Source organism: Gymnoscopelus microlampas, assembly GCF_963454915.1.
Source record: "Gymnoscopelus microlampas genome assembly, chromosome: 9".
Lineage (NCBI taxonomy): Eukaryota > Metazoa > Chordata > Actinopteri > Myctophiformes > Myctophidae > Gymnoscopelus > Gymnoscopelus microlampas.
Genome location: NC_139946.1, coordinates 37,633,912 through 37,661,474, shown reverse-complemented (window position 1 = coordinate 37,661,474; position 27,563 = coordinate 37,633,912). Strand labels below are relative to the sequence as shown.

Sequence of the window (27,563 nt, the reverse complement as noted above, 5' to 3'; positions counted from 1 at the left end):
AGAAAGAGGTATGTATTCTCTGTATATGTGGATATATACCCTTGACTACAGTAAGGCACCTGTGATTGCTCTCACAGGAACACGCTCTATTTTGCTTCTCTTTTTATAGCATATACACACACTCCTTGCCGCCTCCACACACACACACACACACACACACACACACACACACACACACACACACACACACACACATACAGCACAGAGAGAGAGAGAGAGAGAGAGAGAGAGAGACAGAGAGATAGAGAGAGCGAGGGAGAGAGCAGGAGTGGCCCTGCAAGGCATCCCTGAAGGCTTTATGATCAGCAGGAGAAATGTTAATGACTAATTAGATGTTGGAATTGCCGTTGATTAAGAAGCACAGAGGATTTTAGTAGGACCCTGTGAGCCATGTGTTTGGCACCACCAACAACTCGTCTTATCTGCTGGTCCTCTCCACTCCTTTCCGTTGGAAGTATAGTGAGAACCAGTTGGCCAGTGTTGTTCCACATTAACTGTGAGTCTACAACACGTTGACATGGATAGAGAGAGAGGGCCAGTGGTATTTGGCAATAATGGCAAGTTTACACAATAACATGGACAGGGAGCGAGCTGTTGTTGATGTTGTTGTTGTCCGGAACAGCAACACAGCAGTAAACACACCGAAAAGTTGTCGAAATAGTAGACGCTCTTCAGAGCATTGGTTCTCAAAGTGGGGTCCGGGGACCTCCAGGGGTCCTTGAGGGGGTTCCAGGGGGTACCCAGCAAAATGTGTAAATATAGCATCAGAATAATTATGACCTTTTATACTTTGGCTATTCAAAAATAGCAGATATACAAGCTCATAGCGCGGCACCGAGTGCCGCGCTATGAGCTTGTAGATCTGCTATTTTTGAAAAAATCTTGAAAATGTTTGCAAATCTTTGAATGTATATCTTTTAAAGAGAACATTTGTAACTCAAATCTTTGCTTCTGGGGGGTCCCTGGAACAAAATATTTTTAGATGGGGGTCCGCGGCCAAATACATATCATTTTGGGGGTCCTTGACATGAAAAAGTTTGAGAACCACTGCTTCAGAGAACCACTCCGTCCGCAGTTCCACCAAAGAATGGGGAGCGAGCGTGTCTGTTCCCCAACATGACCTCCTCCTCGTCAACATAATGCATCAAACGCTCACTCTGCTGTTCAGACAGACCAAAACCATTTCCCAGAATCTGAGTTATTGTCATTCACAGCTAAAGACCGCCGAAGCTGCCAAATTTCCCCCCCCGAGTGTCAGGGAGCTGAGCCACATCGACTTGACAAGGATATCTCTCCATCTCTACTTCTCTCTCTCCCCCTCTTCCCTCTCTCTCTCTCTCTCTCTCCTCTCCTTCTCCCTCCACTCTGTATTGATTCCTTCTGAATGGATAAGCACATTTTGCCTCTTTATCAGTGCAAATAGCGCCAAGCGGCATTTCTCCTCTCTGCCTGCCTGCCTGTCTGTCTAACCTTCAGGGAAAGCTGCGGGTCCGTGATGTTCTGCACTGACAGTTGGTTTAGGCTAGTGTCAGTGTGAAACAGATATAATATCACAGACAAGCCTCAGATCAATAGCCAGCTCTCTTCCTAGTTCCCCAATCCTGCACTGGTGTGTGAGCTCGCACGCACACACACACACACACACACACGCACACGCACACAAACACACACACACACACACACACACAAATGCCTGATCGATGGCAGCAAATACAATAATTGATCCACAGTCTTGGTTGTATTTGCCCTTTAACCCATTAAGACCTGAGGCCGCGTCTAAAAAAAATCTAAATCCTAAAAAAGAAAATCGGAAAAAAATATTAAAAAATATTTTTCACGTTTTTTCAAAAATAGCAGATCTACAAGCTCGTCGCGCGGCACTCGGTGCCGCACTATGAGCTTGTATATCTGCTATTTTTGAATAGCCAAAGACATCTAAAGTGACACAGATGCGTTCCAGGTATCAATGGGTTAAAACCACCGTGTATCTCTTAATGTTTCCCGGCAGTAGAGTAGAGAGTAGAGAAACACACACACACACACACACACACACACACACACACACACACACACACACACACACACACACACACACACACACATACACACACACATACACACACACACACACACACACACACACACACACACACACACACACACACACACACACACACACACACAGATAGATGCATAATTGTTTAATCGCACACATGACAGGACAATGTTTTCCCGTAACAGTTTCATCCTTGTATTTTCTCTCACCTCTCTCTTGGCCTGAATAATGGATGTTCACGTTTAAGAACGACACAATATCCCCACGTTTCCTCTCGTACGGCAGCGTACAGGATAACTATGAGGGGAGAGAAGTGTCACCTTCACAATTGTACACTGTACAATTGTACGTAGAGTACTTAGAGTTAAATTGACGCTCTGTATTTCACAGTGCAGACTTGACATTGTCTCCTTTCTTCTCGTCTCTTCTCTCCCTGTATTTCTGTACTCTGTCATGCTGTTTCCTCTATCTGCTCAGTATCAACATGCGTGATGCATGCGCACGTACGGACGCGCGCATACACGCACACACACACACCTACAGTACGTGCACAGTCTGCACGCATACTGCACAGACACTTAACCCGTTAGGACCTGAGGTTCCGATTCTACAAAATGTCTTCTAAATCCCAACAGTTTTTTGAAAAAAACCTATGTTGCTATATCAGTGGTTCTCAAACCTTTTCATGTCAAGGACCCCCAAAACGTATATGTATATTTGGCCGCGGACCCCCATCTCAAACTATGTTGTTCCGGGGGACCCCCAGAAGCGAAGATTTGAGTTACAAATGTTCGCTTTAAAGATATACATATTCAAAGATTTGCGCACATTTTCTCGATTTTTCAAAAAATAGCAGATCTACAAGCTCGTAGCGCGGCACTTGGTGCCGCGCTACGAGCTTGTATATCTGCTATTTTTGAATAGCCCAAAGTGTAAAATAATGCTTTTTAGCTCAAATCTAAAAATGACACAGATGCGTTCCCGGTCTTAAAGGGTTAACACACACACACACACACACACACACACACACACACACACACACACAAGATGAGACAGATGGCTGAATCTCGGTACTGACAGAGGTGAAAGCACGGGGCACCACGCCGCTCTCTTCAAAAGCCTCCGCTCTTTTTCTCTCCCTCTCGCTGCCTTTTCAGAACAGCCATCTGTAGCCACGCAGTCACACTAATGTCACTTAAAACAAGGACGTGGCGCCTTTTTTTTTCTCCTCTCTTTCTTTCTCCCTCTGATTGGGAGCTTCTCTTGTTTTTTTCCCCCTTCTATATAATCTCCATGTTTGCCGCTGAAGAGAGAGAGGCACTGTTTGATGGATGCAGCCACTTGAAAACAACAAGAGGACGGACGGGGGAGATAGGATGGAGTTATACACGGGTCCATTTGGTTCTATTGTACCCTCTCAGAGTTAACCGTTTAAGACCGGGCGAAGCATCTGTGTCATTTTTTTGATTTGACCTAAAACGAAATTATTTTACACTTTGGGCTATTCAAAAATAGCAGATCTACAAGCTCGTAGCGCGGCACCGAGTGCCGCGATACGAGCTTGTAGATCTGCTATTTTTGAGAAATCGTGAGCAATTGTGTGCAAATCTTTGAATATATTGTTTTAAAGCGAACATTTGTAACTTCAAATCTTTGCTTCTGGGGGGTCTCTGGAACAACATATTTTGAGATGGGGGTCCGCGGCCAAATACATATCATTTTGGGGGTCCTTGACATGAAAACGTTTGAGAACCACTGACATAGTAACATACGTTTTTAAAAAAAAAAACAGTTAGGATTTAGAAGACATTTTGTAGAATCGGCCTCAGGTTTTAATGGGTTAAATGAACACTCAGGATTTTATTCCGAGTGTATCGGCGTGTTTCTGTCTGTGTCTGTGTGTGTGTGTGTGTGTGTGTGTGTGTGTGTGTGTGTGTGTGTGTGTGTGTGTGTGTGTGTGTGTGTGTCTACTTTCTCTCATGTCAGTCCGTCACATTTGAGGGATAAATGAAGGAGACAGGGAGAGAGAGAGAGAGAGACAGAAAGAGCGAGAGAGAGAGAAGAGAGAGAGAGAGAGGTGGGGAGGGGTCTTTGTTTGAGCAACAGGAGTAGCAAAGAATACCACTGTGTCATTTTATCATCAAGCGCTGCCCTCACCTCCTGACATTATCCTCCGTCACCTTTCTCCTTTTGTACCCGTCCCTCTGTGTTTTTCTCCTCTCTCTCTCTCTCTCTCTCTCTCTCTCTCTCTCTCTCTCTCTCTCTCTCTCTCTCTCTCTCTCTCTCTCTCTCTCTCTCTCTCTCTCTCTCTCTCTCTCTCTCTCTCTCTCTCTCTCTCTCTCTCTCTCTCTCTCTCTCTCTCTCTCTCTCTCTCTCTCTCTCTCTCTCTCTCTCTCTCTCTCTCTCTCTCTCTCTCTCTCTCTCCCCCCCCCCCCCCATCTCAAAATATGTTGTTCCAGGGTCCCCTCAGAAGCAAATATTTAAGTTAAAAAAATATATATATATTATTCAAAGACCTGCACACATTTTCACGATTTTTCAAAAATAGCAGATCTACAAGCTCATATCGCGGCACTCGGTGCCGCGATATGAGCTTGTAGATCTGCTATTTTTGAATGGCCCAAAGAAATCTAAAATGACACAGATGCAGATCTTAATGGGTTAACTGTGAGAACGTACAAAATGTAATGAAATCGACCCGTAAGGGTCCGTGTGGTTACATTTGTAACTCTCTTGAGTTACGAATGATGTGCAAACGAGTTACAAAAGAACAAATTAGCACGGAGGATTTTACTGTGTAGAAAGACTGTGGCAGAACGCCTCCCCAGATGGTGGGGTGCGTTTTTTTGTTTTGTGATGTTGAAAAATAAAAGAAGTCCTTGCTCTCAGTTCAATTGTGTTCGTGCAGAAAGTCCAAAGGAATAAACACAGCGACTATCAGACGTGTGTGTGTGTGTGTATAAACGATTGGTTCGGGGGAGCACAATTTTTCCACCTTGAAGTAGTAATTTTCTCAGCTCATTATCTCGACGCTGTTAAACAAATGCATCTTTGGAAACCAAACTGAGCCAAAGACGCTGAAGAAGCGATCTTTTCTTTTTTTTTATTATGTCAAGATGTGATTAGATTTTATTTAGTCGATAAGTTTTAAATACACGAGGTGCGAGAGACATTATGAAGGGTGTTAACACCAATTTGCCACCGTGTCAAGGCAGGTTAGTCAAAAAGGCGTTCAGCGTGATCAAAATCAATAGGCACAAATGACGTTGAAAATCGAGCGCGGCCGTACTCCTGCACATTAATGCTTGTGTGGAAAAAAAATACAATATTGTACCCTCGTCTTCTGACCCGCGTTCATCTAACCCATTAAGACCTGGAACTGTGTCATTTTTAGATTTGAGCTAAAAAGCATTATTTTACACTTTGGGCTATTCAAAAATAGCAGATATACAAGCTCATAGCGCGGCACCGAGTGCCGCGCTACGAGCTTGTAGATCTGCTATTTTTGAAAAATCGTGAAAATGTGTGCAAATCTTTGAATATATATACAGTATATCTTTAAAGCGAACATTTTAACTCAAATCTTTGCTTCTGGGGGGTCCCTGGAACGAAATGTTTTGATGGGGGTCCGCTGCCAAATACATATATCTTTGGGGGTCATTAACATGAAAAAGATTGAGCACCACTGATATAGAAACATACGTTTTTCAGAAAACTGTTGAGATTTAGGAGACGTGTAGAATCGGCTTCAGGTCTCAATGGGCTAAGGTAGCAGCAACCCGGTGCTTAGAATAACACGCTCCCAGGTGAGGGTCAGGGTTCGGCTCTCACCTGTCCTTCGCAGGTGTAATTACATCATTATGAACACACAGTCTTTTCACCTTGTCTGGCCCTGCTCTGCTCCTGTTTGCTCCAGGCTTCACTATGGTCTGCTATAAGAGTCTGACCTGGTATGAATTAGGCTGTAATCAGATATGACCTCCAGTTTCACACACACGCACACACACACACACACACACACACACACACACACACACACACACACACACACACACACACACACACACACACACACACACACACACACACACACACACACACACACACACACACACACACACACACAGTGTACAGTAGATGAGCTGTGTTGTTGGCTACAAGGTCAACACTGCCCCTTCACCTCTCTCACCTCCTTACATCTGCAAGATACAAACTCAAGGACAGCACGAGCCCAGTAAACAACCATAAACACCAATACACACACACACACACACACACACACACACACACACACACACACACACACACACACACACACACACACACACACACACACACACACACACACACACACACACACACACACACACACACACACACACACCGACACACACACACACACACACACACAGTACACTTACTCACTCAAGACCCTGGTCATGCACATGATTACAAGCGGTCATGGTTATTGCCGGACATCTCTCTGCACACTTCATTCTCGATGGAACCTCTTCAAGTCAAAACACGTGTGTGTGTGTGTGTGTGTGTGTGTGTGTGTGTGTGTGTGTGTACACAATGAACACATGTATGTATGTGTGCCTGCTTCTGTATGACAAGCACTTGTGTAGAGGCCCCTTCGGCCAATGAATAGCTTTTTTTAGTGGACAGGATTAGAAGATTCCTCTCCTCTCCCCTATATTATCCTATCCTATCCTATCCTATCCTGTCCTCCCTCTGAGCGGATCTCATTGCTCCATGGATATCAGCCCAGCAGGCTATAAGCCAAAGAGACATTCAACTGCAAAGAAACAGCCCTGAGCCCTGTTTCAACCGGGGCTCACACACGCACACACACACACACACACACGTTTGTATTACTATACTTGTGAGGACATCAACACTCATCAACACATATATTTTATGAAAAAATATATATTTTGCCATTTTTAACCGTAAGCCTAAAGCCAAAAAACAGCAGATCTACAAGCTCACAACGCGTCGCGCTGCGACGCGTTGTGAGCTTATAGATCAGCTATTTTTCGGTGCATGACACTGGCGTGCAACTAAGTATAAATCATGTTTAACTCTAATTCCAATCCCTAAAGCTAGCCTCTAAAAGGTCTAATCCTAACCTGAATGTTTTTCTAATTGTAAAGTAAACGTATCTCTAAAAATCGTTTTTTTAAACTATAAAACAACCATTTGTCTTGCGAGGACCAGGAAAACGGTCCTCACGATGTATATTTCTTCAAATTCTACTATACTTGGTCCTCACAAGATTAGTAATACAAACACACACACACACACACACAAGCGCGCGCACACGCACTTGCCGCCAACGTGATGAATGGAGAAAATATTAGGAACAATGCCGCTTGTTGTCTTCACCGCGTCGATCCCACAAGGATTGTTATTTTCTAGTTCCTGACAAGCTAATTAAGAATGTACAGGTACAGGGCTGGCAGTCGAGTCAGGGGAGGGGAAATAGTGATGGTCTGTCAGGAGCGAGAGAGAGAGAGAGAGAGAGGGTAGAGAAACAGAAAGGTAGAATGAGCATAAAACAGAATAATTTAGAGCATATCAGAGCACATCAGATGTCGGACAGATGCAGTGGGAATGTTGGTTCAGGGCCTCACATATCAGTGGAGCATGGTCAGGGAAGACAATGAGGTTGAAGAGGATCTCACGTTCTGGCAAAGTTATAAATCATTACACGTCTCGCGGTTTCCACTCAAAAAAATGATATTTATAGATCAAAGCCTAACCTGGCTGGCTACGAAAAGCCCTTTGCTTGGTGAATGGGTGTATCATCATGTGTGTTGAGGAGGAGGGCGAACAAGGACAAAATTCTATTCCTAACAATTTAACCGGGTGAAAAACATGAGACACCGGGATTGTTTTTGCCCATTAAGACCTGCAAGCCGATTCTACATGTCTCCTAAATCCCAACGATATTCTGAAAAACATATGTTTCTATATCAGTGGTGCTCAATCTTTTTCATGTCAAGGACCCCCAAAATGATATGTATTTGGCTGCGGACCCCCCATCTCAAAATATTTTGTTCCAGGGACCCCCCAGAAGCAAAGATTTGAGTTAAAAATGTTCACTGTAGCAGATCTACAAGCTCATAGCGCGGCACTCGGTGCCGCGCTATGAGCTTGTATATCTGCTATTTTTGAATAGCCCAAAGTGTAAAATAATGCTTTTTAGCTCAAATCAAAAAATGACACAGATGCGATCCAGGTCTTAAATGTTGTCACTGTTGTGTGGAAACCTCATTATGTTGCATCGTGACGCGTCGTGTGCTGCTTGTAGATCTACTAATTCTGCTACTTTTACGTGACCACTGTAGTATGACAAAGTAGGGCATCAAATTACAAAAACAAAAAACATAAAAAGTTGAACAATTTAGATACGAGGTTTCTGCCCGACAACAACGATATGAAAGAGATGTACAGTTGGTGTGCAATCTAGCTCTGAAAGTGAACAAAATTCTCGTACAGGTAAAAGAATCTCCTTGTGGTAAATGTTGGTGTGCAATCTAGTTCTGAAAGTGTACACAATTCTCGTACAGGTAAAAGAATCTCGTTGGGGGTAAATGTTTTACAGTGTGGTGCTAAAAGGGGCCAGACATCTATAACGGGGTTGGTCTGCATGTCCCCACAAAAGTAGACCAAAGTCAGTGTGTTCATGGTCACGCTGCCACATGCATACAGCGAACCTGAGGCCACTACACCATTCACACAGCTCAGCAACATCAGCACACAACACTCAACATTTGCATGTTATAGCTCATCATTGATGAGCAATGGGCGAGTGGGCATTGTTCAAGATATAGGCTACTGTAGCCATTGTAAAAGGATGAAGGAAAGCTATTCTCAGACTAGACTGACATTTTAAGCCAGTTAACCCATTAAGACCGAGGACGCATCTGTGTCATTTTTTAGATTTGAGCTAAAACACATTATTTTACACTTTGGCTACTCAAAAATAGCAGATATACAAGCTCATAGCGCGGCTATGAGCTTGTATATCTGCTATTTTTGGAAAAATCTTGAAAAGGTGTGTAAATCTTTGAAAATATATATGTTTAAAGCAAACATTTTTAACTAAAATCTTTGCTTCTCGGGGTCCCTGGAACAAAATATTTTGAGATGGAGGTCCGCGGCCAAATACAGATAATTTTGGGGGTCCTTGACATGAAAAGGTTTTGAACACACCACTGTACCAACAACTGTTAGGATTTAGAAGATTTTTCTTTTGATCAGCCTCAGGTCTTAATGGGTTAAGCCAGATAACTGATAATTAATTTAACTGCAGTAACTGTCTGAAAGCCTTTGCAGTTTATACAGGGAAGCCATGCCATTATGCCACTCAGATTTAGTTAAATTAACCACTTAAACACAATATACTTAATTGATCCGATTCAGAGTCACCCAGGGGTCTATACTACTGTAGGTCCCTTCATTCTTTTTCCCTCTACACCAAACGTCTTCACTGAAAATAGCTGATCATGATGCGTCACGTTGCCACGCGTTGTGAGCTTGTAGCTTTGATATTTTCACCGAAATGGTTCACCACAGAATAGTTCATGTGGTTAATACCCCGGATGTTACTGTGGTAAAGGAAATAGCAACAAGGAGCGGATCTTTTCTTTTCTGTGTGATTAATACCCCGGATGTTACTGTGGTAAAGGAAATAGCAACACGGAGCGGATCTTTTCTTTTCTGTGTGATTAAGAGAGATTGCACACAAAGGAAAACTCCCTTTTTCTTACTCCCTCACAGTGGTCTTTTATTCACGCGCACACGTGTGCGGCGTATGCACACAGACGTGCCTGCGTGTGCGCATGCGTACTACGCAGGCATGCATGCATTATTATGTAAATAAGTTTCTTCAGCAGAGGGCTGCTGTCACTGTGCTCGCATCCTCTGGGCCACCGAGTCAGCCTCATTAAAACAAGGCACGGCAGCCATTAATAGATACCAGCGCGCATGCACACACACACGCACACGCACAAACGCACACACGCGGTAACATACACAGCATTCACAGACACCAACAAAGGACCTCACAGGAAGCACGGTTCTTCTCTAAATGGTCCTCTCAGGTGGCAGTCAAAAAACATCACCTAGGAAACGACTCAAATGTCAGTGGGAAAAGGACACGAAGAGAGCGTCAGTCTGACTGTTGTAGCTGGGGGGTGGTGGGGGGGGGGGGGGGCTGGCGGGGTCTGGACTATATGAAGCTGAGGAAAACGACAAAACTGGTTCAATGCTATAGTCGGATGATCAGAGATCTCTGCCTAGTACACCCATATGTCTGGTGACGTCTGAATTCAGAGTATTTGCTAAAACTGGGGGGAAGAAGGAAAAAAAACTGCATTGCAGAACCAGAACAAAGTATTTTAGGGCGATATCCTTCATTTTGAGACACAGCAATATGATTTGTTTTCAAAGCAGTGGCCGTAGCTTTGTTTAGCGGCCACTGTTCTTCTAGAAACTATATTTATTTGTCACCAGACAAATAAATATAGCATTGTTCTATGCTTTAGCCCTATAAAGCTCAATTGGCACTTTGTTCTGATTTTGAAGCAAACCCTGAGAACGGGGGAAAGTTGATCAAGGATTTTCTTTTGTTGTTTTTCTCTGTGTAGAATGGCACCATTTAGTTTTTAAATCCTTCTGTTATTGGTATTTGTTAAAGAGTTTTAACATTATTTGATACCCATTGGACAAAAGGATCATTCTAGGCGGAAAAATCCTAAATTGACTGGCAATGCGAGAGTATCGGTCCCATAGTTTCGTATAATACAGCATAGTTGTTTGTGTGTGTGTGGCTTTGTGTGTGTGTGTGCATGCACTCCTGCGTGTTTACCTGTGTGACACTTTTATGTGAGTTTGCATATCAGTGTGAATATATATACTGTAAAGCCTGATTTATACTTGACCACTTAAATTAGGCATCGTTTAAGCATCAGTATTGTGGGCAAGGCTTTCGCTGAAAATAGCAGATTGACAAGCTCACAACGCGACGCGCTGCGTCGCGTTGTGAGCTCGTCGATCGCCTATTTTCAGCGAAAGCTAAACCCACAATAACAGAAAACCGAAAAGACGCTAGTATTGAGCCCTGAGGGACTCCGGGGTTAAGTGGTTTAGTGTGCGCCGGTGCCGCTCGTCGAAAATAGCAGACACTCACAAGCTTTTTTTTGAGCTTGTAGATCTGCTATTTTCGGTTGCGCGACATCGATCGATACATCCAAGTGGAAATCAGGCACATACAGCCTGCTTTGACTTTGCATACATCCAAAAAACCATGTGAAGTAAAAGTGGGCCCCGTCCGTTCTTGTGATTTGCTGGCCCCACAGGTGGCTCCCGGGGTGTGGGTTTCATCCGCTTTGATAAGAGGATAGAGGCCGAGGAGGCCATCAAGGGCCTGAACGGACAGAAGCCCTCTGGCGCCGCCGAGCCCATCACGGTGAAGTTCGCCAACAACCCCAGTCAGAAGACCAGCCAAGCCCTTCTGTCACAGCTCTACCAGTCCCCCAACCGCCGATACCCAGGCCCACTCCACCACCAGGCCCAGAGGTTCAGGTGAGTGGACCGGGGGGGGGGGGGGGGGGGTCAGTGTGGGATGGAATATGGGAACCCGGGACGGAGTTGAAATGATGCAATTGCAGGGTCAGGGTCAGTTAAAAATCCTTGTTGTTAATTTAACCCCATTCAATCCGGGAACGCTTCTGTGTCATTTTTGGGATTTCTTTGGGCTGTTCAAAAATAGCAGATCTACAAGCTTGTAGCGCTGCACCGAGTGCTGTGCTATGAGCTTGTAGATCTTGTGCAAATCTTTGAATATATATATATTTTTATATGATAATTTCAAAAAATGTTCAATATTTTTATTTGTAACTCAAATCTTTGCAAATTTGACAAATGTTTGATTAAAAAAATATAATCAAAGATTTTCACAAATCTTCACGATTTTTCAAAAATAGCAGATCTACAAGCTCATAGCGCGGCACTCACTCGGTGGCGCGCTATGAGCTTGTATATCTGCTATTTTTGAACAGCCAAAGAAATCTAAAATGACAGAGATGCGTTCCCGGATTGAATGCGGGTTAACTCTGAGAATGTATGCTCAGAATTACAAATGGACAAAGTATTTTACTGTGGTCTTACAATATAGACCACACCATGTGACATGGTGTGGTCTATATTGTTCCTGTTTTCTAATGGAGGTTTGAGGCTGAATTCATACTTCTTCGCACAACTGTGTCATTCGCCGAAAATAACGGATCTTCAACCTAATGACGCAATTAATGCATCGCGACCGACACCATCTTCCGACGAAGTATGAATTACACCTATATGGGTTCATTATGGTAGGTGGGAGTAGTGGACTGTTAACATCTGTCTCGTCTGATTTGATCTGTATGATATGTGTTTTGGGGAGCAGCACTGTATTTTACGGTTTGATACTTTCATGTCTATTAGTAGACTGTTAAAATGGCAAACACTGTTTTATGGTTTACCCACTAAAAGCACAAACAAAGACTGAAAGAAACTTTTATGTGATTGCACAGTTTACAACGCTTCACGTGATTGATGGAATCGATCATTCACGTTTGTACATTATTTCATTTGATCACGTCTCTCACCATAAAATGAAGTGCTGCTGCACCTGGTTCAACAGTGTCCCGAAACAAGAGCGTAATTTCATCATGTGGCGTCGAGGAGTGAGAGATTTTTAATGCTTAGTTAAAGCTGCTTTAATATGAGTCATCAATCACGCAACACAATAGCTATTATTTGTGGTTTATATGAGATGAGTGGGTTTAATAAAGGAAACACTTCTGTTCCAAACAACAGGCCTCACAAAAAAATAAAAAAGAGCAAAAAAATCATTTGCACCAAATGCATTTTGCAATACGTGTTCAGATAAGGGATGAAACACCTACGCAAAGAAACATGAGTCATGGCAACGGCTCCCCGTTCGGACAATAAGGCATTTTGTCCTCCGAGCAAGCTCTACATATTGGCGTTGACTTCCCCTTCTGAAGAGCAGGTGCAATCTATATCCATTTGGTGCAGATGTTTAATAAATCAGAGCCTGTGAGTTGTGTGCACAGGACACAACCAGATCAGAGAAAAGCACTGTTCATAAGAGACAGTGGGGTTCTGTCGTTCACTTTTATGTGTTTTACATTCATCTCATCTCTCATTGCATTAGGCGTACAATTTCCAGATGGCAGCCTATGTATCAGACCTGGGCAAAATGTGCTCACTTTAAAGTGTGTATATATATATATTTGTAGTATAATTCTTGGACAGTTTACTCTTATCTGAAAATGATGTACTATGTACATATTCATTATGTACAATTATCCCATTAAGACCCTGAGGTCGATTCTACAAAATATCTTCTAAATCCTTTTTTGAAAGACAGTTTTTTGAAAAAACGTATATTACTATGTCAGTGGTTCTCAAACCTTTTCATGTCAAGGACCCCCAAAATGTATATGTATTTTGCCACGGACCCCCATCTCAAAATATTTTGTTCCAGGGACCCCCCAGAAGCAAACATTTGAGTTACAAATGTTCGCTTGAAAAAATATATATTCAAAAATTTGCACAAATTTTTACCATTTCTCAAAAATAGCAGATATACAAGCTCATAGCGCGGCACTCGGTGCCGCGCTATGAGCTTGTATATCTGCTATTTTTGAATAGCCAAAAAAGTGTAAAATAATGCTTTTTAGGTCAAATCTAAAAATTACACAGATGCTTCTCCGGGTCTTAATGGGATAATATTGTACATATATTTACATATACATTTTGTTTGACCATAACGCTTCAGATTTGATCAGTAAACCCCATAGATAAACCTTTAGAAGTGGTCATACATGGTCAGCCAAAGGTTCAATAATTTCACTGGATTGGCAGCTAAAGCTACCCTGTTTAAAATGAGGTTTGCCCAGGTCGGTTCTATCCTCCATCATCACCAAGTCATTACTAAGGTCATAAATATACTCTATATATATTTTGTATGTAGAGTATGGTTTCATTGCTGGTCATTTTCCTCTTCCTCACTCTCTCATGACACAAACAAACCTCTGTAGTTACTATATCCATGATGTTATCTATAGACTTACAGTACTTACAGGACCAGTGGTGGAAAAAGTACTCACATTTTTTTTTTCAAAGTATCAATACTGCAATGTAGAAATACTCTGTTACAAGTAAAAGTCCGGAATTCAAAATTGACTTGAGTGAAAGTACAAAAGTATTGGTATCAAAATGGACTTAAAGTACCAAAAGTGAGAAAGTACTATTATGCAGAATGTCCCATTTCACAAGTTTTCAAATCTATAAAATGTTTAAATTTATTTTTGGAAGAAAAAAAAATAGCAGATCTACAAGCTCACAATGCGTTGCATTGCGAGTTTGTAGATCTGAGTTTGTAGATCTTAAGTGTGAGGGGACTTTGCAATTATAATCAAAGTCTACAAAGTAACAAGTAACTAAAGTTTTCAAATAAATGTTATGGAGTAAAATATTTGGATCCCGAGACGTAGTGGAGTAGAAAGAAAGGTTTTGAAAATCAGAAATTCTCAAGTAATGTACAAACACCTCAAAATTGTCCTTAAGTACAGTACTGAAGTAAATGTACTTAGTTACTTTCCACCACTGCTTAGGGGACATAGTCCGTCTGTTCGCGCCGGCGCCGCCGCCGCCGCCCGCTCCAGACCATAATAACCAGGACAAAACTGTATGACCTCAGTCTGATCTTGTGCAAAAAAAAAGAAAACATTTCAGATGGTGAAGCAGAATTTGGGGCTTCACATAAACTTTCCGCTCTCATTCAATAACACCAAAGCCTTAGTCGTGTTGTTTACTCCCCCCATCAAAGTCAGAGGGACTTGGAAGGCACATTTTTTCCCCTCCGCAGCAGCAAGCTTCCCCGGTGTGACACCTGAGCGATGTAGCAAGGGCTGTGTGTCTGTGATACGCCAAGCCAATTTACAGGCTCCACAGGAGACCTGTCGCTCCTCATCACTACTCACAAACCACAGTGCCTTCCTCGCCGTGTGTCCCCTGTGCTCCCTGCTCCTCGCCCAGCCTTCTTTTTTTAACCCATTAAGACCGGGAACGCATCTGTGTGTCATTTTTTCAAGATTTCTTTGGGCTATTCAAAAATAGCAGATCTACAAGCTCTATAAATATATTTATATTTTTAAGGCAAACATTTCCTGTAGGGATTCTACAAATGTCTTCTAAATCCTGACAGTTTTCTGAAAAAAATGTGTTTCTATATATCAGTGGTTCTCAAACCTTTTCATGTCAAGGACCCCCTAAAATGATATGTATTTGGTCGCCGACCCCCATCTCAAAATGTTTTGTTCCAGGGACCCCCAGAAGCAAAGATTTGAGTTAAAAAATATATATATATATTCAAATATTTGCAAAATGTTCAAGATTAAAAAAAATAGCAGATCTACAAGCTCGGTGCCATGCTATGAGCTTGTATATCTGCTATTTTTTAATAGCCCAAAAAAATCTAAAAATGACACACAGATGCGTTCCAGGTCTTAATGGGTTAAAACATGACACATTGATATAAATGGGCTAGATGTGCACAGCTATTTTTTTTATCAAGGTGCTGTGAAGGTGACACTCTGTAAGAAAAGTGTCCGTCTTCTGATGGGTAATATTCTACTATAAATGACTATTTGAATAAGTAAGTGACCAGTGAATAACATTGATCAAAAACCTTACCGTATCCTCACTTGACACGTTCTCTGTTTAATTACACAACTACGTGTACAGTGTGGGTAGCCATAGAGCCCAAAAAACAAGGAATGGGTGCTTAGGGAACTGTGATTTAAAGGTAGGGTACGTGATATTAAGATAAAGTTCTATATTCTGATAGTAATCACTGCTAAGTGTTTGCTCAGTACAAGTGGTCTCCCTGTCTTGCCAGCTCTTTAATCAACAGAAAACTTTTTCAGGTGTGTTGCCAATTTTAGCCAATCAGGAGAGAGTACCCATTTATCAGCTTCAATTTTGTAGCGTTAGTTTAAATGTCGTCTGCTCATTTCTTTGTGTCATCACTTCCAATTTCATTGGTTTATCCTGTATTGTGTATGAGTTCTCTTTCCTGATTCGATTAAATTGCTATCCCGATGGGGAAAGACCTAAACAAAAATGAGATTAACCAATTGAAACCAACTTGGTTTCAATTGGTTACAACGACTGCAGTACTAATCGGGACTTGGCAGCTAAATTGGAGAGAAAATTGGGAAAACACAGAAACAATTGTTGAAAATGAATGCTAATAAATGAAATAAATGAAGGCCCCATTAATTTTCATACAATGAAAAGGAACAAATCGATTGTTCTGAGTTGAAGTTGAATTAACTACATTACTAAACTTTTAATACTCGAAAAAGCTGATGAACATTGTATTAACGCTGAGAATACCGGAGATTAATTTGCTGTGAATAAATTGCAACTGCGGCACAGTTCAGCTTAAATTCTCATTCTAATGCTGCGTTCACGCTATAGCAGTGACAAAGCTACAAACCGAGCAAGCGTGGCCGGCTATATTCCTGCAGAGTGGCAGTTTAAGTGTTGCTTAAGCACAGGGAAATGGTTGACAACAAGAACTCATTTTTCTTCCTTATAACAGAGCAGGAATTGTGGGCAGACAGTAGGGGAGGGGAAATAGTGAAACAAAGACATATGAAAGAAGTTGAGTCCAGCTCAACCTTCATGTGTAGTGCACGTCCATCATGCAGTGACAAGTGTCACTTTGTAGCTTCATGTTACCAGCTTCCATTGAAAATGACTAGTAGCCTGTTGCTTTGTCGCCATTAGTGTGAACGCAGCATAAACATTCTGAAGAAAGTCCAACTCCAGGGGAATCGTTGTTGGTGAAAATGTCTTTGTTTAGCTAATATTGTTGTACATTTTAAACAAACTGATAGTCATGTTGGAATGTCTCATGTAGATTGATGTAAATAGCTAATTTGACTGTTGATATTCTGCTAGTTAGCTACAGTACTAGGTTACTAAGACTAGCCAACTAGCTAAGCATTTTTTGTTGGTACGGTTTCGCACACTTCTTTATAGCTAGCCTTAACAGGAATTGTTGGCCTCCTTGGCTTTATTAATTTCATTTGGAGCAAACTATCCCTTGAGTTTCGAAGTTGGCTCAAGTGATTAACTGCAACATCTACAGAGGCAATGAAGAGCGTTGAAACAGCAGCACATTGACACAATGTGTGTTTCCTTTTAGATTTAAATTGAATGCCCATATCAGACTACGTCAGTATGTAGAGAAAGAATTAAGCAAATGTATTGAGAAATGTACAGCCTTGAAAACATCTGCACTTTCTTTTGATGTCCGAAATTGACACAGGATGCAAGTGAGGTTAAATGTATATCTAGCCTGCTTGACAAGGCCTTTTAGGCCCAAGATAATGTACTGTCCGACACACTGCTTGTCTGGTGCTCTGCAAGACACAAAACATAATCCGCTCACAGCACAACAGCCCCCAGCCCTAGACCTGAGCTTGTTTGTAATGACTCATAAATAATGGCAGCAGTAATTAAGAAATTAGCCTAATTATATGCAGTACAGGTCAGGAGCCAGTTATAATTGTTATTATTGAAAATATTTTTGTTTCAAAAAGGAAAAAAAAACAAAAAAACACGGCACTTCAATTATCAGGCATTGAGAGACAGCACAAAAGCCCTATTGTTTCTGTGGAGCTTGGACAGAGTGGTGTGTGTATGTGTGTGTTTTGTTGTGGCCCAGTGGCCCGGCGGCCAGCAGATGTCTTTGAGCTCTGCTGGGCCTGGAACACTTCTCCTCTGAGAACCCACTCCAATTGACTCAATTTACCCACAAAGCAGCCTGCTCGTTCCCCTCCCCACATAATGGGGTAATTACTGTCAATAGTTGAGTCAATATCGTTTGCTCTCAGGTGGAAACCTCACATGTCCAAAACTGTTGGTTTTCAGGATTCAAATTTAAAGTAGCAGATTTGCTATTTCTGTGTGACACTGTAGTATGACGAAGTAGGGCATTAATATTCGAAAAAACAGAACAAGGTTTGAATATGGAGATATGCGATATGCGATTCCTTTTATTTATATATATGTTTTGGCTTTGCTTGATAGTGTCCTTACAATTTTGTTAAAATTGTACAAAGTGATACTGTACATCAAAAAGGTCACACTTTAAACCTGGATAACCATAAACTATTGAAGGCAACATGTTGTCCATAAAAGATGAGTAATGTACAATTCAGTCAACTTGCATACTGTACGTTGAATTTGCACAAGATAGCTCAGCCTTGATTAATTACTCCGTAATTGCTCCGTTGTCAGTACAGCGTTTGTCTATACGGAAGTACTGCTCAAATAGGACTAGGTCCTAGGTCCTGAGGGTGTTTTGAAAGTTGTCAGAAATTGTATTTATTAAGTGTGAAATAAATAAATCAATACATTTCCGGTACATTGCATCATTTTGGCTTAAGTGTTGGGGACAGACACTTGCGAGTAAAAATAGTGTTTAGTAGAGTTTAGGGAAGTTGTCAAATAACACATTTACCTATGTGGAATGGTTATTGTAAAAGAAATATAGCAGAAATATAGCAGTTTAATTGAAAAGGTTACACAGTATGACTTTAAGGTTCATTTCTCAAACAAAGTCTTGATATTTATCCAAATCTTAACCCATTAAGACCGGGAACGCATCTGTGTCATTTTAGATTTCTTTGGCTATTCAAAAATAGCAGATATACAAGCTCATAGCACGGCACCAAGTGCCGCGCTATGAGCTTGTAGATCTGCTATTTTTGCATTTTTAGAATCGGCCTCAGGTCTTAATGGGCTAAAGTAAAATGTCAACAACAACAAAAAAAATCAAACTACATAGTGATGGATAAAGATACAGAGAGACAAGTAAAAAACTCATCAAATGTCTTTTGAAAGGGAAAGAGAAGTCGCAGGCCTGCTGTTGCTCAATAAGCCGTGGCCACTGTCCATTAGGCCAGAGGAGTTAATAAGACGTGAGACAGGCCAGACCCATGTGAGGAATGAAGGTCATTGAGTCACCAAGCAGTCTGGATCCATATACCAGTCCTAACGTTACACACGCACGCACGCACGCACGCACACACACACACACACACACACACACACACACACACACACACACACACACACACACACACACACACACACACACACACACACACACACACACACACACACACACACACACACACACACACACACACACACACACACACACTATACCTGCATACACAAACATGAAAACATGTTCAGCCATATGCATAAAAACACACACACACACACACTGTCATTTGTCTATCCTGGCCTGCCGTAGTGACTTCTTTAGCTCAGGGGATGAATAATTATGGAACTAGGACATTTCCCAAACACTAATTCTTTTCATTGTGGACAGAGGCCATCCACTGACTAACACCCAAACCATTCTCCATCTGACCTGTTAGCGCATGACGGGGTTGAAAGTTGCCACTAAGACGCACACAGAGGACAGACAAAAATGTCAAGGCTAATCAAATATGCAGTCTGCCTCACAGGCAACATACTTATCATCATCCCCTCTCTCACTCACCATCGCTCAAACACCAAACCATTATACTGACAGAACTCTGGAGAAGGAAGGGACGTTTACTTCATTCGCAGAGATTCTGACCTTTGTTGCTGTTCTCGGTTTGTTCAAATTGAGGACTGTGGCTTCTGAAGAGGCTTGTGTACATGTTAGCGTCAACCTTTTAACCCATTAAGACCTGGAACTGTGTCATTTTTAGATTTGAGCTAAAAAAGCATTATTTTACACTTTGGGCTATTCAAAAATAGCAGATATACAAGCTCATAGCGCGGCACCGAGTGCCGCGCTACGAGCTTGTAGATCTGCTATTTTTGAAAAATCGTGAAAATGTGTGGAAATCTTTGAATATATATATTTTTAAAGCGAACATTTTGAACTCAAATCGTTGCTTCTGGGGGGTCCCTGGAACACAATATTTTGATGGGGGTCCGCAGCCAAATACATATAATTTTGGGGGTCCTAGACATGAAAAGGTTTGAGCACCACTGATATAGAAACAAGTTTTTCAGAAAACTGTTGAGATTTAGGAGACATGTAGAATCGGCTTCAGGTCTCAATGGGTTAAAAGAATGTATCTGTGCCGGTGTAAACTGTTACAATAGCTACATGTACTGCGACATAAAATAAGGCGATAAGCTGCCATTGCATAGCATTATTGCTACCCTAGCATTGTGGTCATTGTGCAATGCTATGCTCTTGCACTGTGGCCTATGGTCTGCTGCTGCAACTATTAATTTAATAGCATCCAGTGATGTAACCGACTCCTGATACTAGCCTAAATTAGATGCTATGTGGATTTTTGATAACAACAATGTTGGAAAGACCTGGGCTGTGGTGAAGTGCTACTGTATGCTGACGATAACCCGCCGATGGCACTAGACGTGTTGAAGCGATGGCAGCATTACCTGGTGGGGGATGCTCAGTGTAATGGGCCGGTCTATGGATGTGTTTGTTTCTTCTTGAGTGAGGAGGTCCATGCAGTTCCTACAGGGACTCAGCATTAGTTCCATTGAGTGAGTCAACCATCTGCCCACCATTAACCCCAGAACCCTCCTTCTCTTTACAGGCTGGACAATTTGCTTAATATGGCCTATGGCGTAAAGAGGTAATTAAAAACTTCACCCAATGCCAGATGTCCATGTTGACTCAATGATTTTTCAATATCCTTTTTTTTCTCCTCTATTCATATTTTTAGTTTAATTTTCTTGTATTTTTGAAGTCACTTTGCATTTGATACTTAGTTCAAGGTTAACTGCTTTTGGTTCCTTGATTTGTTTGGTTTTTTCCTCTTCAGCTTGTTTTGGTTTCAACTCCTACCTACAGTGTTACAGTGTGGAAAACAATCAGTTTGTTTTCGGTGGTGATGAATTTGCTTTGTTTTTGATTATGAAGCGTGCTGGTGTTGTTGTTGTTTGGGTTGTTTTTTGGATTGTTTCATGTGTACTGTATGGTTTTTTCGTTCTCTGGTGTTACAGCTCTTGATTTTCAGGCGTGGTTTTCTCCTGGATTCAGGTTCTCCTGCCTTCCCACTACAGCATTAGCTTCAGGTTATCCTTTGTTTGGAAGCAAAGATTGAAGTCAATCAGTTCAACAAGTCCAATATAATACTGTTGTGCTCTACAGCTACTACTCAGTATTAATTTAAATCTGAGAGTGTACAAATATAACCAAATGTACCCATAAGGATCCACTTGGTTACATGTGTGTTTCAAATGGATACATTAATATTGAGGACTTTACTGTATATGAACTATCACTTTTGGCCATGATGCTAGACCTTTGTATAGATACAAAATAGTACAGTATAACGAAGTAACCCATTGATACCTGGAACGCTTCTGTGTCACTTTAGATGTCTTTGGCTATTCAAAAATAGCAGATATACAAGCTCATAGCGCGGCACCGAGTGCCGCCCTATGAGCTTGTAGATCTGCTATTTTTGAAAAATCTTGAAAACATTTTTTTAAAGATTTTTTTCCAAAAAATGTTATGATTTAGATTTTTTTAAAGAACCGCCTCAGGTCTTAATGGGTTAACATATGGATTATGAGACAAAATTTGCTCTCTTTCTCTTGATCTCGTTGTGAATGGTTAGTGGTCACGGGAGGCTGGATGAATCTGGATCCCTGCAAGAAACAGGAAATGCTGTTTCACTGCAGACAGCTCCAACTTTGCTCCTCACCGCTCTGCTCTGCTCTGATCCCTTCCCTTTTGCCGCCATGTTTCCGTTAATTGCTTGCTACAACAATAGGTGTTACCAGTACATGACCTTGAGCGTCAGGGCCCTGTGATGATGATGATGATATACGCTGGTGGCCTTTTGCATGTTGAACCTGCAACTGCAACCTCATAGTAGAATAGAAACTCAAGCAGAAAGGAGGGAGTTCAGTCTGAGGAGAAAGATAATAAATACATGCTAGCCTGTTTCATAAGGAATTAGCAATCAGTTTATAGTGCAGTAGAGCAGTGGTTTTCAACCACTTTCGCGTCAAGGACCCCCAAATTGACACATATTAGCCCAGGGACCCCCATTTGAAAAGATATGCCAGGGACTCAACCATTTAGATTTCTTGGGGGTCCCAATCTACACTGTATCACCATCATCAGTGTTCATTTAACTCTGAGAGTGTACAAATAGAACCAAATGGACCCGTTAGGGTCCATTTGGTTCCATTTGTACACTCTCAGAATTACAGACACATAAGGGTCAATTTGGTTTCTAACTATTCATTTGGCTGGGGACCCCCTGGAACCCCCTCAAGGACCACTGGTGGTCCCCGGACCACTGGTTGAAAACCACTGCAGTAGAGGAAAGCATGGTGGGGATTCATTCATTTTTAACCCATACAGTAGCTCCCCCCTGTCCAATAAACATTGAAGGGCCATGATAAAACCCTAGGCTGATTTTTGTGATTTTGTTTGTTTTCCTGTACAGGTTAAAAACTCGGGTCAAAGCATTACAGGCTAATAATAAACACAGCTGCAGCTAATAAAATGAATAATGAGCGTGCCAATGTGCAAGCATAGACAGTAATTAACATTAATGTCAATGCCTGCACTTTGGCACACCTAAATCCAACACCCCCAGTATTCATTTTATTAGCTACAGCTTACACGTGTACTATAAGATCAGCCTTAAAGAGGTAGTTCACCCCAAAAATGACTTATCTTTTATCAATTACACACCACAAAGAGTCTTCTTTTGTGTCTCCTACTGGAGAGACAGCCGGTTATCAAATGATTGGCTTAGGAAAGCGATAAAAACTAAAACATCTCCATGAATTCAATGCTTCATGGGGTGTGTAATTGATAGAAAATAGGTCATTTTTGGGGTGAGCTACTCCTTTAAGCAGCCTACCATGTTCTTATACCCTTCTGTTGGTTTTTAACCTGAACTGGATGACAAACTGCAACATCAGCCCAGGATGTCATGCCACTTTAAAGGAGGTTCACACTTTAAGAGGTTAAGTGTCAGGAAAAGCTTTCTACCTGTCAGTGTCAGCCTTCACATAATCATTCTGAAAAAAGGTGGACCCGGCTAGCATAGCATCTCTGATTGTGTCCTCCTGATTGAATAGCTTGTCATCAAGGCAGAAGTGCTGTTCTGTGACCTAACGGCTCCATTTGAAAGTGAAATGAGACGACAGGAAAAGGTGTGACCGGCTGAGAAATGGCAGGCTATGGAAAAGATAGAATAGATAGCTGGTCAGATACGCTGTTGCTATGCAACCCCTTGGTCTTGCATGGGCTAGCGTTCTAGGCTAGTGGGCCTGTGCTCTGATGGATACACTCACATATACACGTGCACGTAGACACAGACACGCGCACACGCACACAGACACAAACAAACAAACACACAGGCACACTTATCAGCATGTCCTCTGTGGTTCCGTTACACAGTTAAGTCCTCAGTGTTAATTTAAAACCCTTCCGGGTGCATTCGGTTACATTCGTACTCTCCCAGAGTTAAAAGAACACTCGCGATTTTGAGCGTGTAGCTAAGTCTCTGCTTTTCGCCTTCACACACTTACAAAAAACCTCCTCTCAGACTACAGCGTTTGCATGCAAAATGACCACAAGGTTGTTTTTGAGCCCAGCAGGAGATGAGTCCAGGAATGCAGTTGAGCATGCCAGACAAGGCCTTGACATGACCGGGGCCTGTTAAAATTCAGCCTGACTGCGTTCTTCAGGGAGGAGACAGCTAGGTGCTGGAGAAAAATACCAAAAAACCTTCTGAACAGGACAGAAACACCATGTAAGGGGATTTACCAAAACACAATGGGATTTGGGAGCCTGGAACGACGATGTGCAGACCATAATAATAAGGCGTTAACCACAATATTTATAGGGCATTGCAGTGGCGGACATTTTCTGGTTCCACTCCAAAATAGTCAATGCATTTTTCCCACTGACATTTCCAAAAATATTTATATCAATTAATGTAAGCCTAGAATCAAGCCATCCAGGGTCCTGGTGAATCATGACCATAAAACATTTTTTTCTGTGATTTGTTTTATTTTATATTTAATTATATGATATACTATATTTAATAAATACCCTTTGTTTTGCCGCTTTCAAAAAAGTTTTTTCACAGAATCAAGCGTTTTATGGTCATGATGGATGGCTTGATTCTAAGCTTAAAATAATTGATATACAGTAAATATTTTTGGAAATGTCAATGGGAAGAATGCATTGACTATTTTGGAGTGGAACCAGAAAATGTCCGCCATTGCTATGCCGTATAGCGTAGTATGCTCGGGCCACATGCTACTGCTACTTACTGTTATTATTTGATCAACCAGGTCAAAACAGTCATTGTATTCCATAGAAGCCAGCATGTCGAAGCATGTTGCACAGCGAAAACAGCCTATCTACAAGCTCTCAATGCGTCGCAGACGCATTGAGAGCTTGTTGATTGGCTATTTTCGGTTATTATCTTAAGATTAGAGCATTTTAAAGTGGTCAAACTAGCAATATGTGCAGAAGCGTCGTCCGTGAAACCATACAAATCTTAGATACTGCATAAAAGAAAACGTTAAAGCCTCAATCTGTGATTTCTTCACCCGGTTGGCGGTATGTACAGTAGAACGGCAGGAGCAATATTACCAAAACATTATAATTTTACATATTGAGTAAAAATTTGGGCTCCTTTCACACTGTTTCACAAAGCGCACATTAGGACTTCGCCATACATTTTTCAGTCGGGATTTTGTTTTCGCTTTAATCCGTGTCTACAGCACCCACCGGTAGCACACACACACTCCACAGCACCCAGTGGAACACACACTTAACAGCACCCACCACCAGTAACACACTCCACTGCACCCACACCAGTACCACACACACTCCGCAGGACCAAAGTCACACACAGGAAGGTCGTAGTGATTGCAGACCATATATAGCAGTCAGAAAGAGAGGGGATGGGGGGGGCCCGGTGTGTTGAGCAGTATTATCGATCAGTGCCAGGGGCTCTGGAACAGCACAGGATAGCACAGAACAGAACATCACACAGACTGCAGGGGGGGGGGGGGTGTTACAAGCTGTTCCATAATGTCACTGGGCTGTAAAGTGCTTCCATTTTCCCATTTAGCCCACCCCCCCCCCCCCCCCCTCCCCACCTCAAATCCCGCCCCTCAAGAAAGCAGCCTTCTCTGAGACAGCTGCAGCAAAGCGGAAATCTCAATTAAAGCACCCAATAATGTCTAGGAGTCATTCCTGGAGAGAGGTGTCATAAGAAATGGACCTTTTTATTTAATTTACCTTTTATTTAAAGGTATATATGTGGTGGGGGGGATTATTTCCTCGTCTGTCTTCCGGAAAGGCAATTAAGTGAAGTCAACTAGAGGATTCAAATCTCTTGCATCGCAAGACAGAGGAGAAGATTATGCAGCGTATAAGAGCCGGATCTAGCTTGGTCTTCTTCTGGAAATGTTTTAATTCAGAGCCTTCCTACATAGCTCCCAAATGAGGCACTCAAGGAGACAGAGAGAGAAAAGCTTCCTTTGCATCTCCTACACTGGAAGAACTATCCCAGCATGCAGCACTGTAGTCATTTGTGAATGGAGGCTTTCTGCAGAGGATGGAGATGTACTTTATGCATTTATCACATCAGACACACATACATTTAGACATTAACACGCTTTAACACTCAGTTAACACACATCCAATCACATTCATCCTAGGTCACCCTACAGTGGAGTATATAGGCTAGGAAAGCAGATACTTTTTGGTTTGATTGATAAATCATCTGGATTAGGGTTAGGGTTAAGGTTAGGAGACAGCATATTTGGAAGTTATTCAGTTTTAACTCTAGACTAGAGGTGAGCGCTGAGCTGCTGGAGGCGGAGGGAGATTGTTATTTCAAGATTAATTGGTTGCCGTGGTCTGAAAGTACTGTAAATTGGAGACAGATGTGAATCAGGCTTAGGGCCATTTCACATTAGATTTATATTAACTCCAATTATACACAGTAAAATCTCAGTGTTAATGTATCCTTTTTGTACACTCTCAGGGTTAGATTAACACTGAGGATTTGACTGTGTTCAGTCTTTCTGAATGAGTGAACTGAACTGAAAGTTGCTCCCTTCTTTTCTCCCCGTCCTTCTCTCTGCTCATCTCTCTGCATCCCTCTGTTTTTCCTCCCACTCTCAGGTTTTCTCCCATCACCATTGACAGTATGACCAGCCTGGTGGGCATGAACATCCCCGGCCACACGGGCACCGGATGGTGCATCTTCGTGTACAACCTGTCCCCGGACTCGGACGAGAGCGTGCTGTGGCAGCTGTTCGGGCCGTTCGGCGCCGTCAACAACGTCAAGGTGATCCGCGACTTCAACACCAACAAGTGCAAAGGTTTCGGTTTCGTCACCATGACGAACTACGACGAGGCGGCCATGGCCATCGCCAGTCTCAACGGCTACAGGTTGGGCGACCGCGTGTTGCAAGTCTCCTTCAAGACCAACAAGACACACAAATCCTGAACTTAATCCAGTACGACCAGTCGCCCCCCCCCCCCCCCCCAACTCCGTTTTCTCCAAACCCCCCACCCACACCCACACCCTCACCACACCCCCACCACCCTTTCCCTCGTCCCCTCCCTCCTTGTTGTCTCGACCTACCACTACCACCATACTACAGCCATCCAACACGGCAAAACTCAACTCCAACCGGATCACAACGCAGCCGAACAAAACGTTAGACAAATTGAACTAGAAATGGCTTATATTATAACTTTGGACCTATAAGCCAATGTTGCCTAAGTATTACAAAAATGAGATGATTAATAATGTCCATGAGTTTTTTGGAAGCTCCTGTGATAATGCAGGCTTCTTGGTTTGTTGTATATTCTTTATGTTCATTGTGGTTGTTAAGAATGATTTTTTTTCTCTTCTGTGTAAAACAGTAGCAAATCCCGATACCCCCTTATTTCAGAGAAGAGAACGTCCTTTTTAGATTGAAACCTTTTCTCTGTCTTGATTCAGGATTTATTTTTTATTTTTTAAATCCGGATCCACTGTCGTTAGAATTATACAGACCTCCCTATCAGTGAAAGGGAGGGGGCTCTTTTTTAAATTGGTGAAACCATTCATTCATTTTAGTGTGTTATTAACCCCCACCCCCCCCACCCCACCCCCCCTTATCAATTAGAAGGATGTCGCCATCCTGATAACTCTGATGCAGAAAAATATATATATGAATTTCTAACATTGTTTTTGTTTTGTATCGCAAACAAAACATAATGTCTTTCCTCACAGGGGTTTTAGGGAGATGGGGAGAGGGAGGGGATGGGTTAGCTTTCCTGATGACACGTTGAGTAATTTAACACAAAAAAAAAATATCA

The 27,563-nt window shown here is 42.1% G+C and overlaps 1 protein-coding gene across 8 annotated transcripts in view; it reads left to right on the top strand.

The window, feature by feature from the left end:
* Nucleotides 1-26,703, top strand: part of elavl4 (ELAV like neuron-specific RNA binding protein 4) — a gene marked incomplete at both ends in the record, with an annotated part of 126,530 nt that extends 99,827 nt beyond the window's left edge. For 4 of the 8 annotated variants that reach the window (XM_084067021.1, XM_084067023.1, XM_084067027.1 and 1 more), the window contains 3 exons: nucleotides 11,425-11,650; nucleotides 20,791-20,829; nucleotides 26,376-26,703. In XM_084067021.1, coding sequence (XP_083923147.1) covers nucleotides 11,425-11,650; nucleotides 20,791-20,829; nucleotides 26,376-26,703 — 593 coding nt within the window. Of the gene's footprint in view, nucleotides 1-11,415; nucleotides 11,651-20,790; nucleotides 20,830-26,300 lie in introns of all 8 variants that reach the window. The other 4 variants (XM_084067020.1, XM_084067022.1, XM_084067024.1 and 1 more) reach the window with 3 other exon arrangements.
* Between the last annotated feature and the right edge of the window lie 860 nt (nucleotides 26,704-27,563).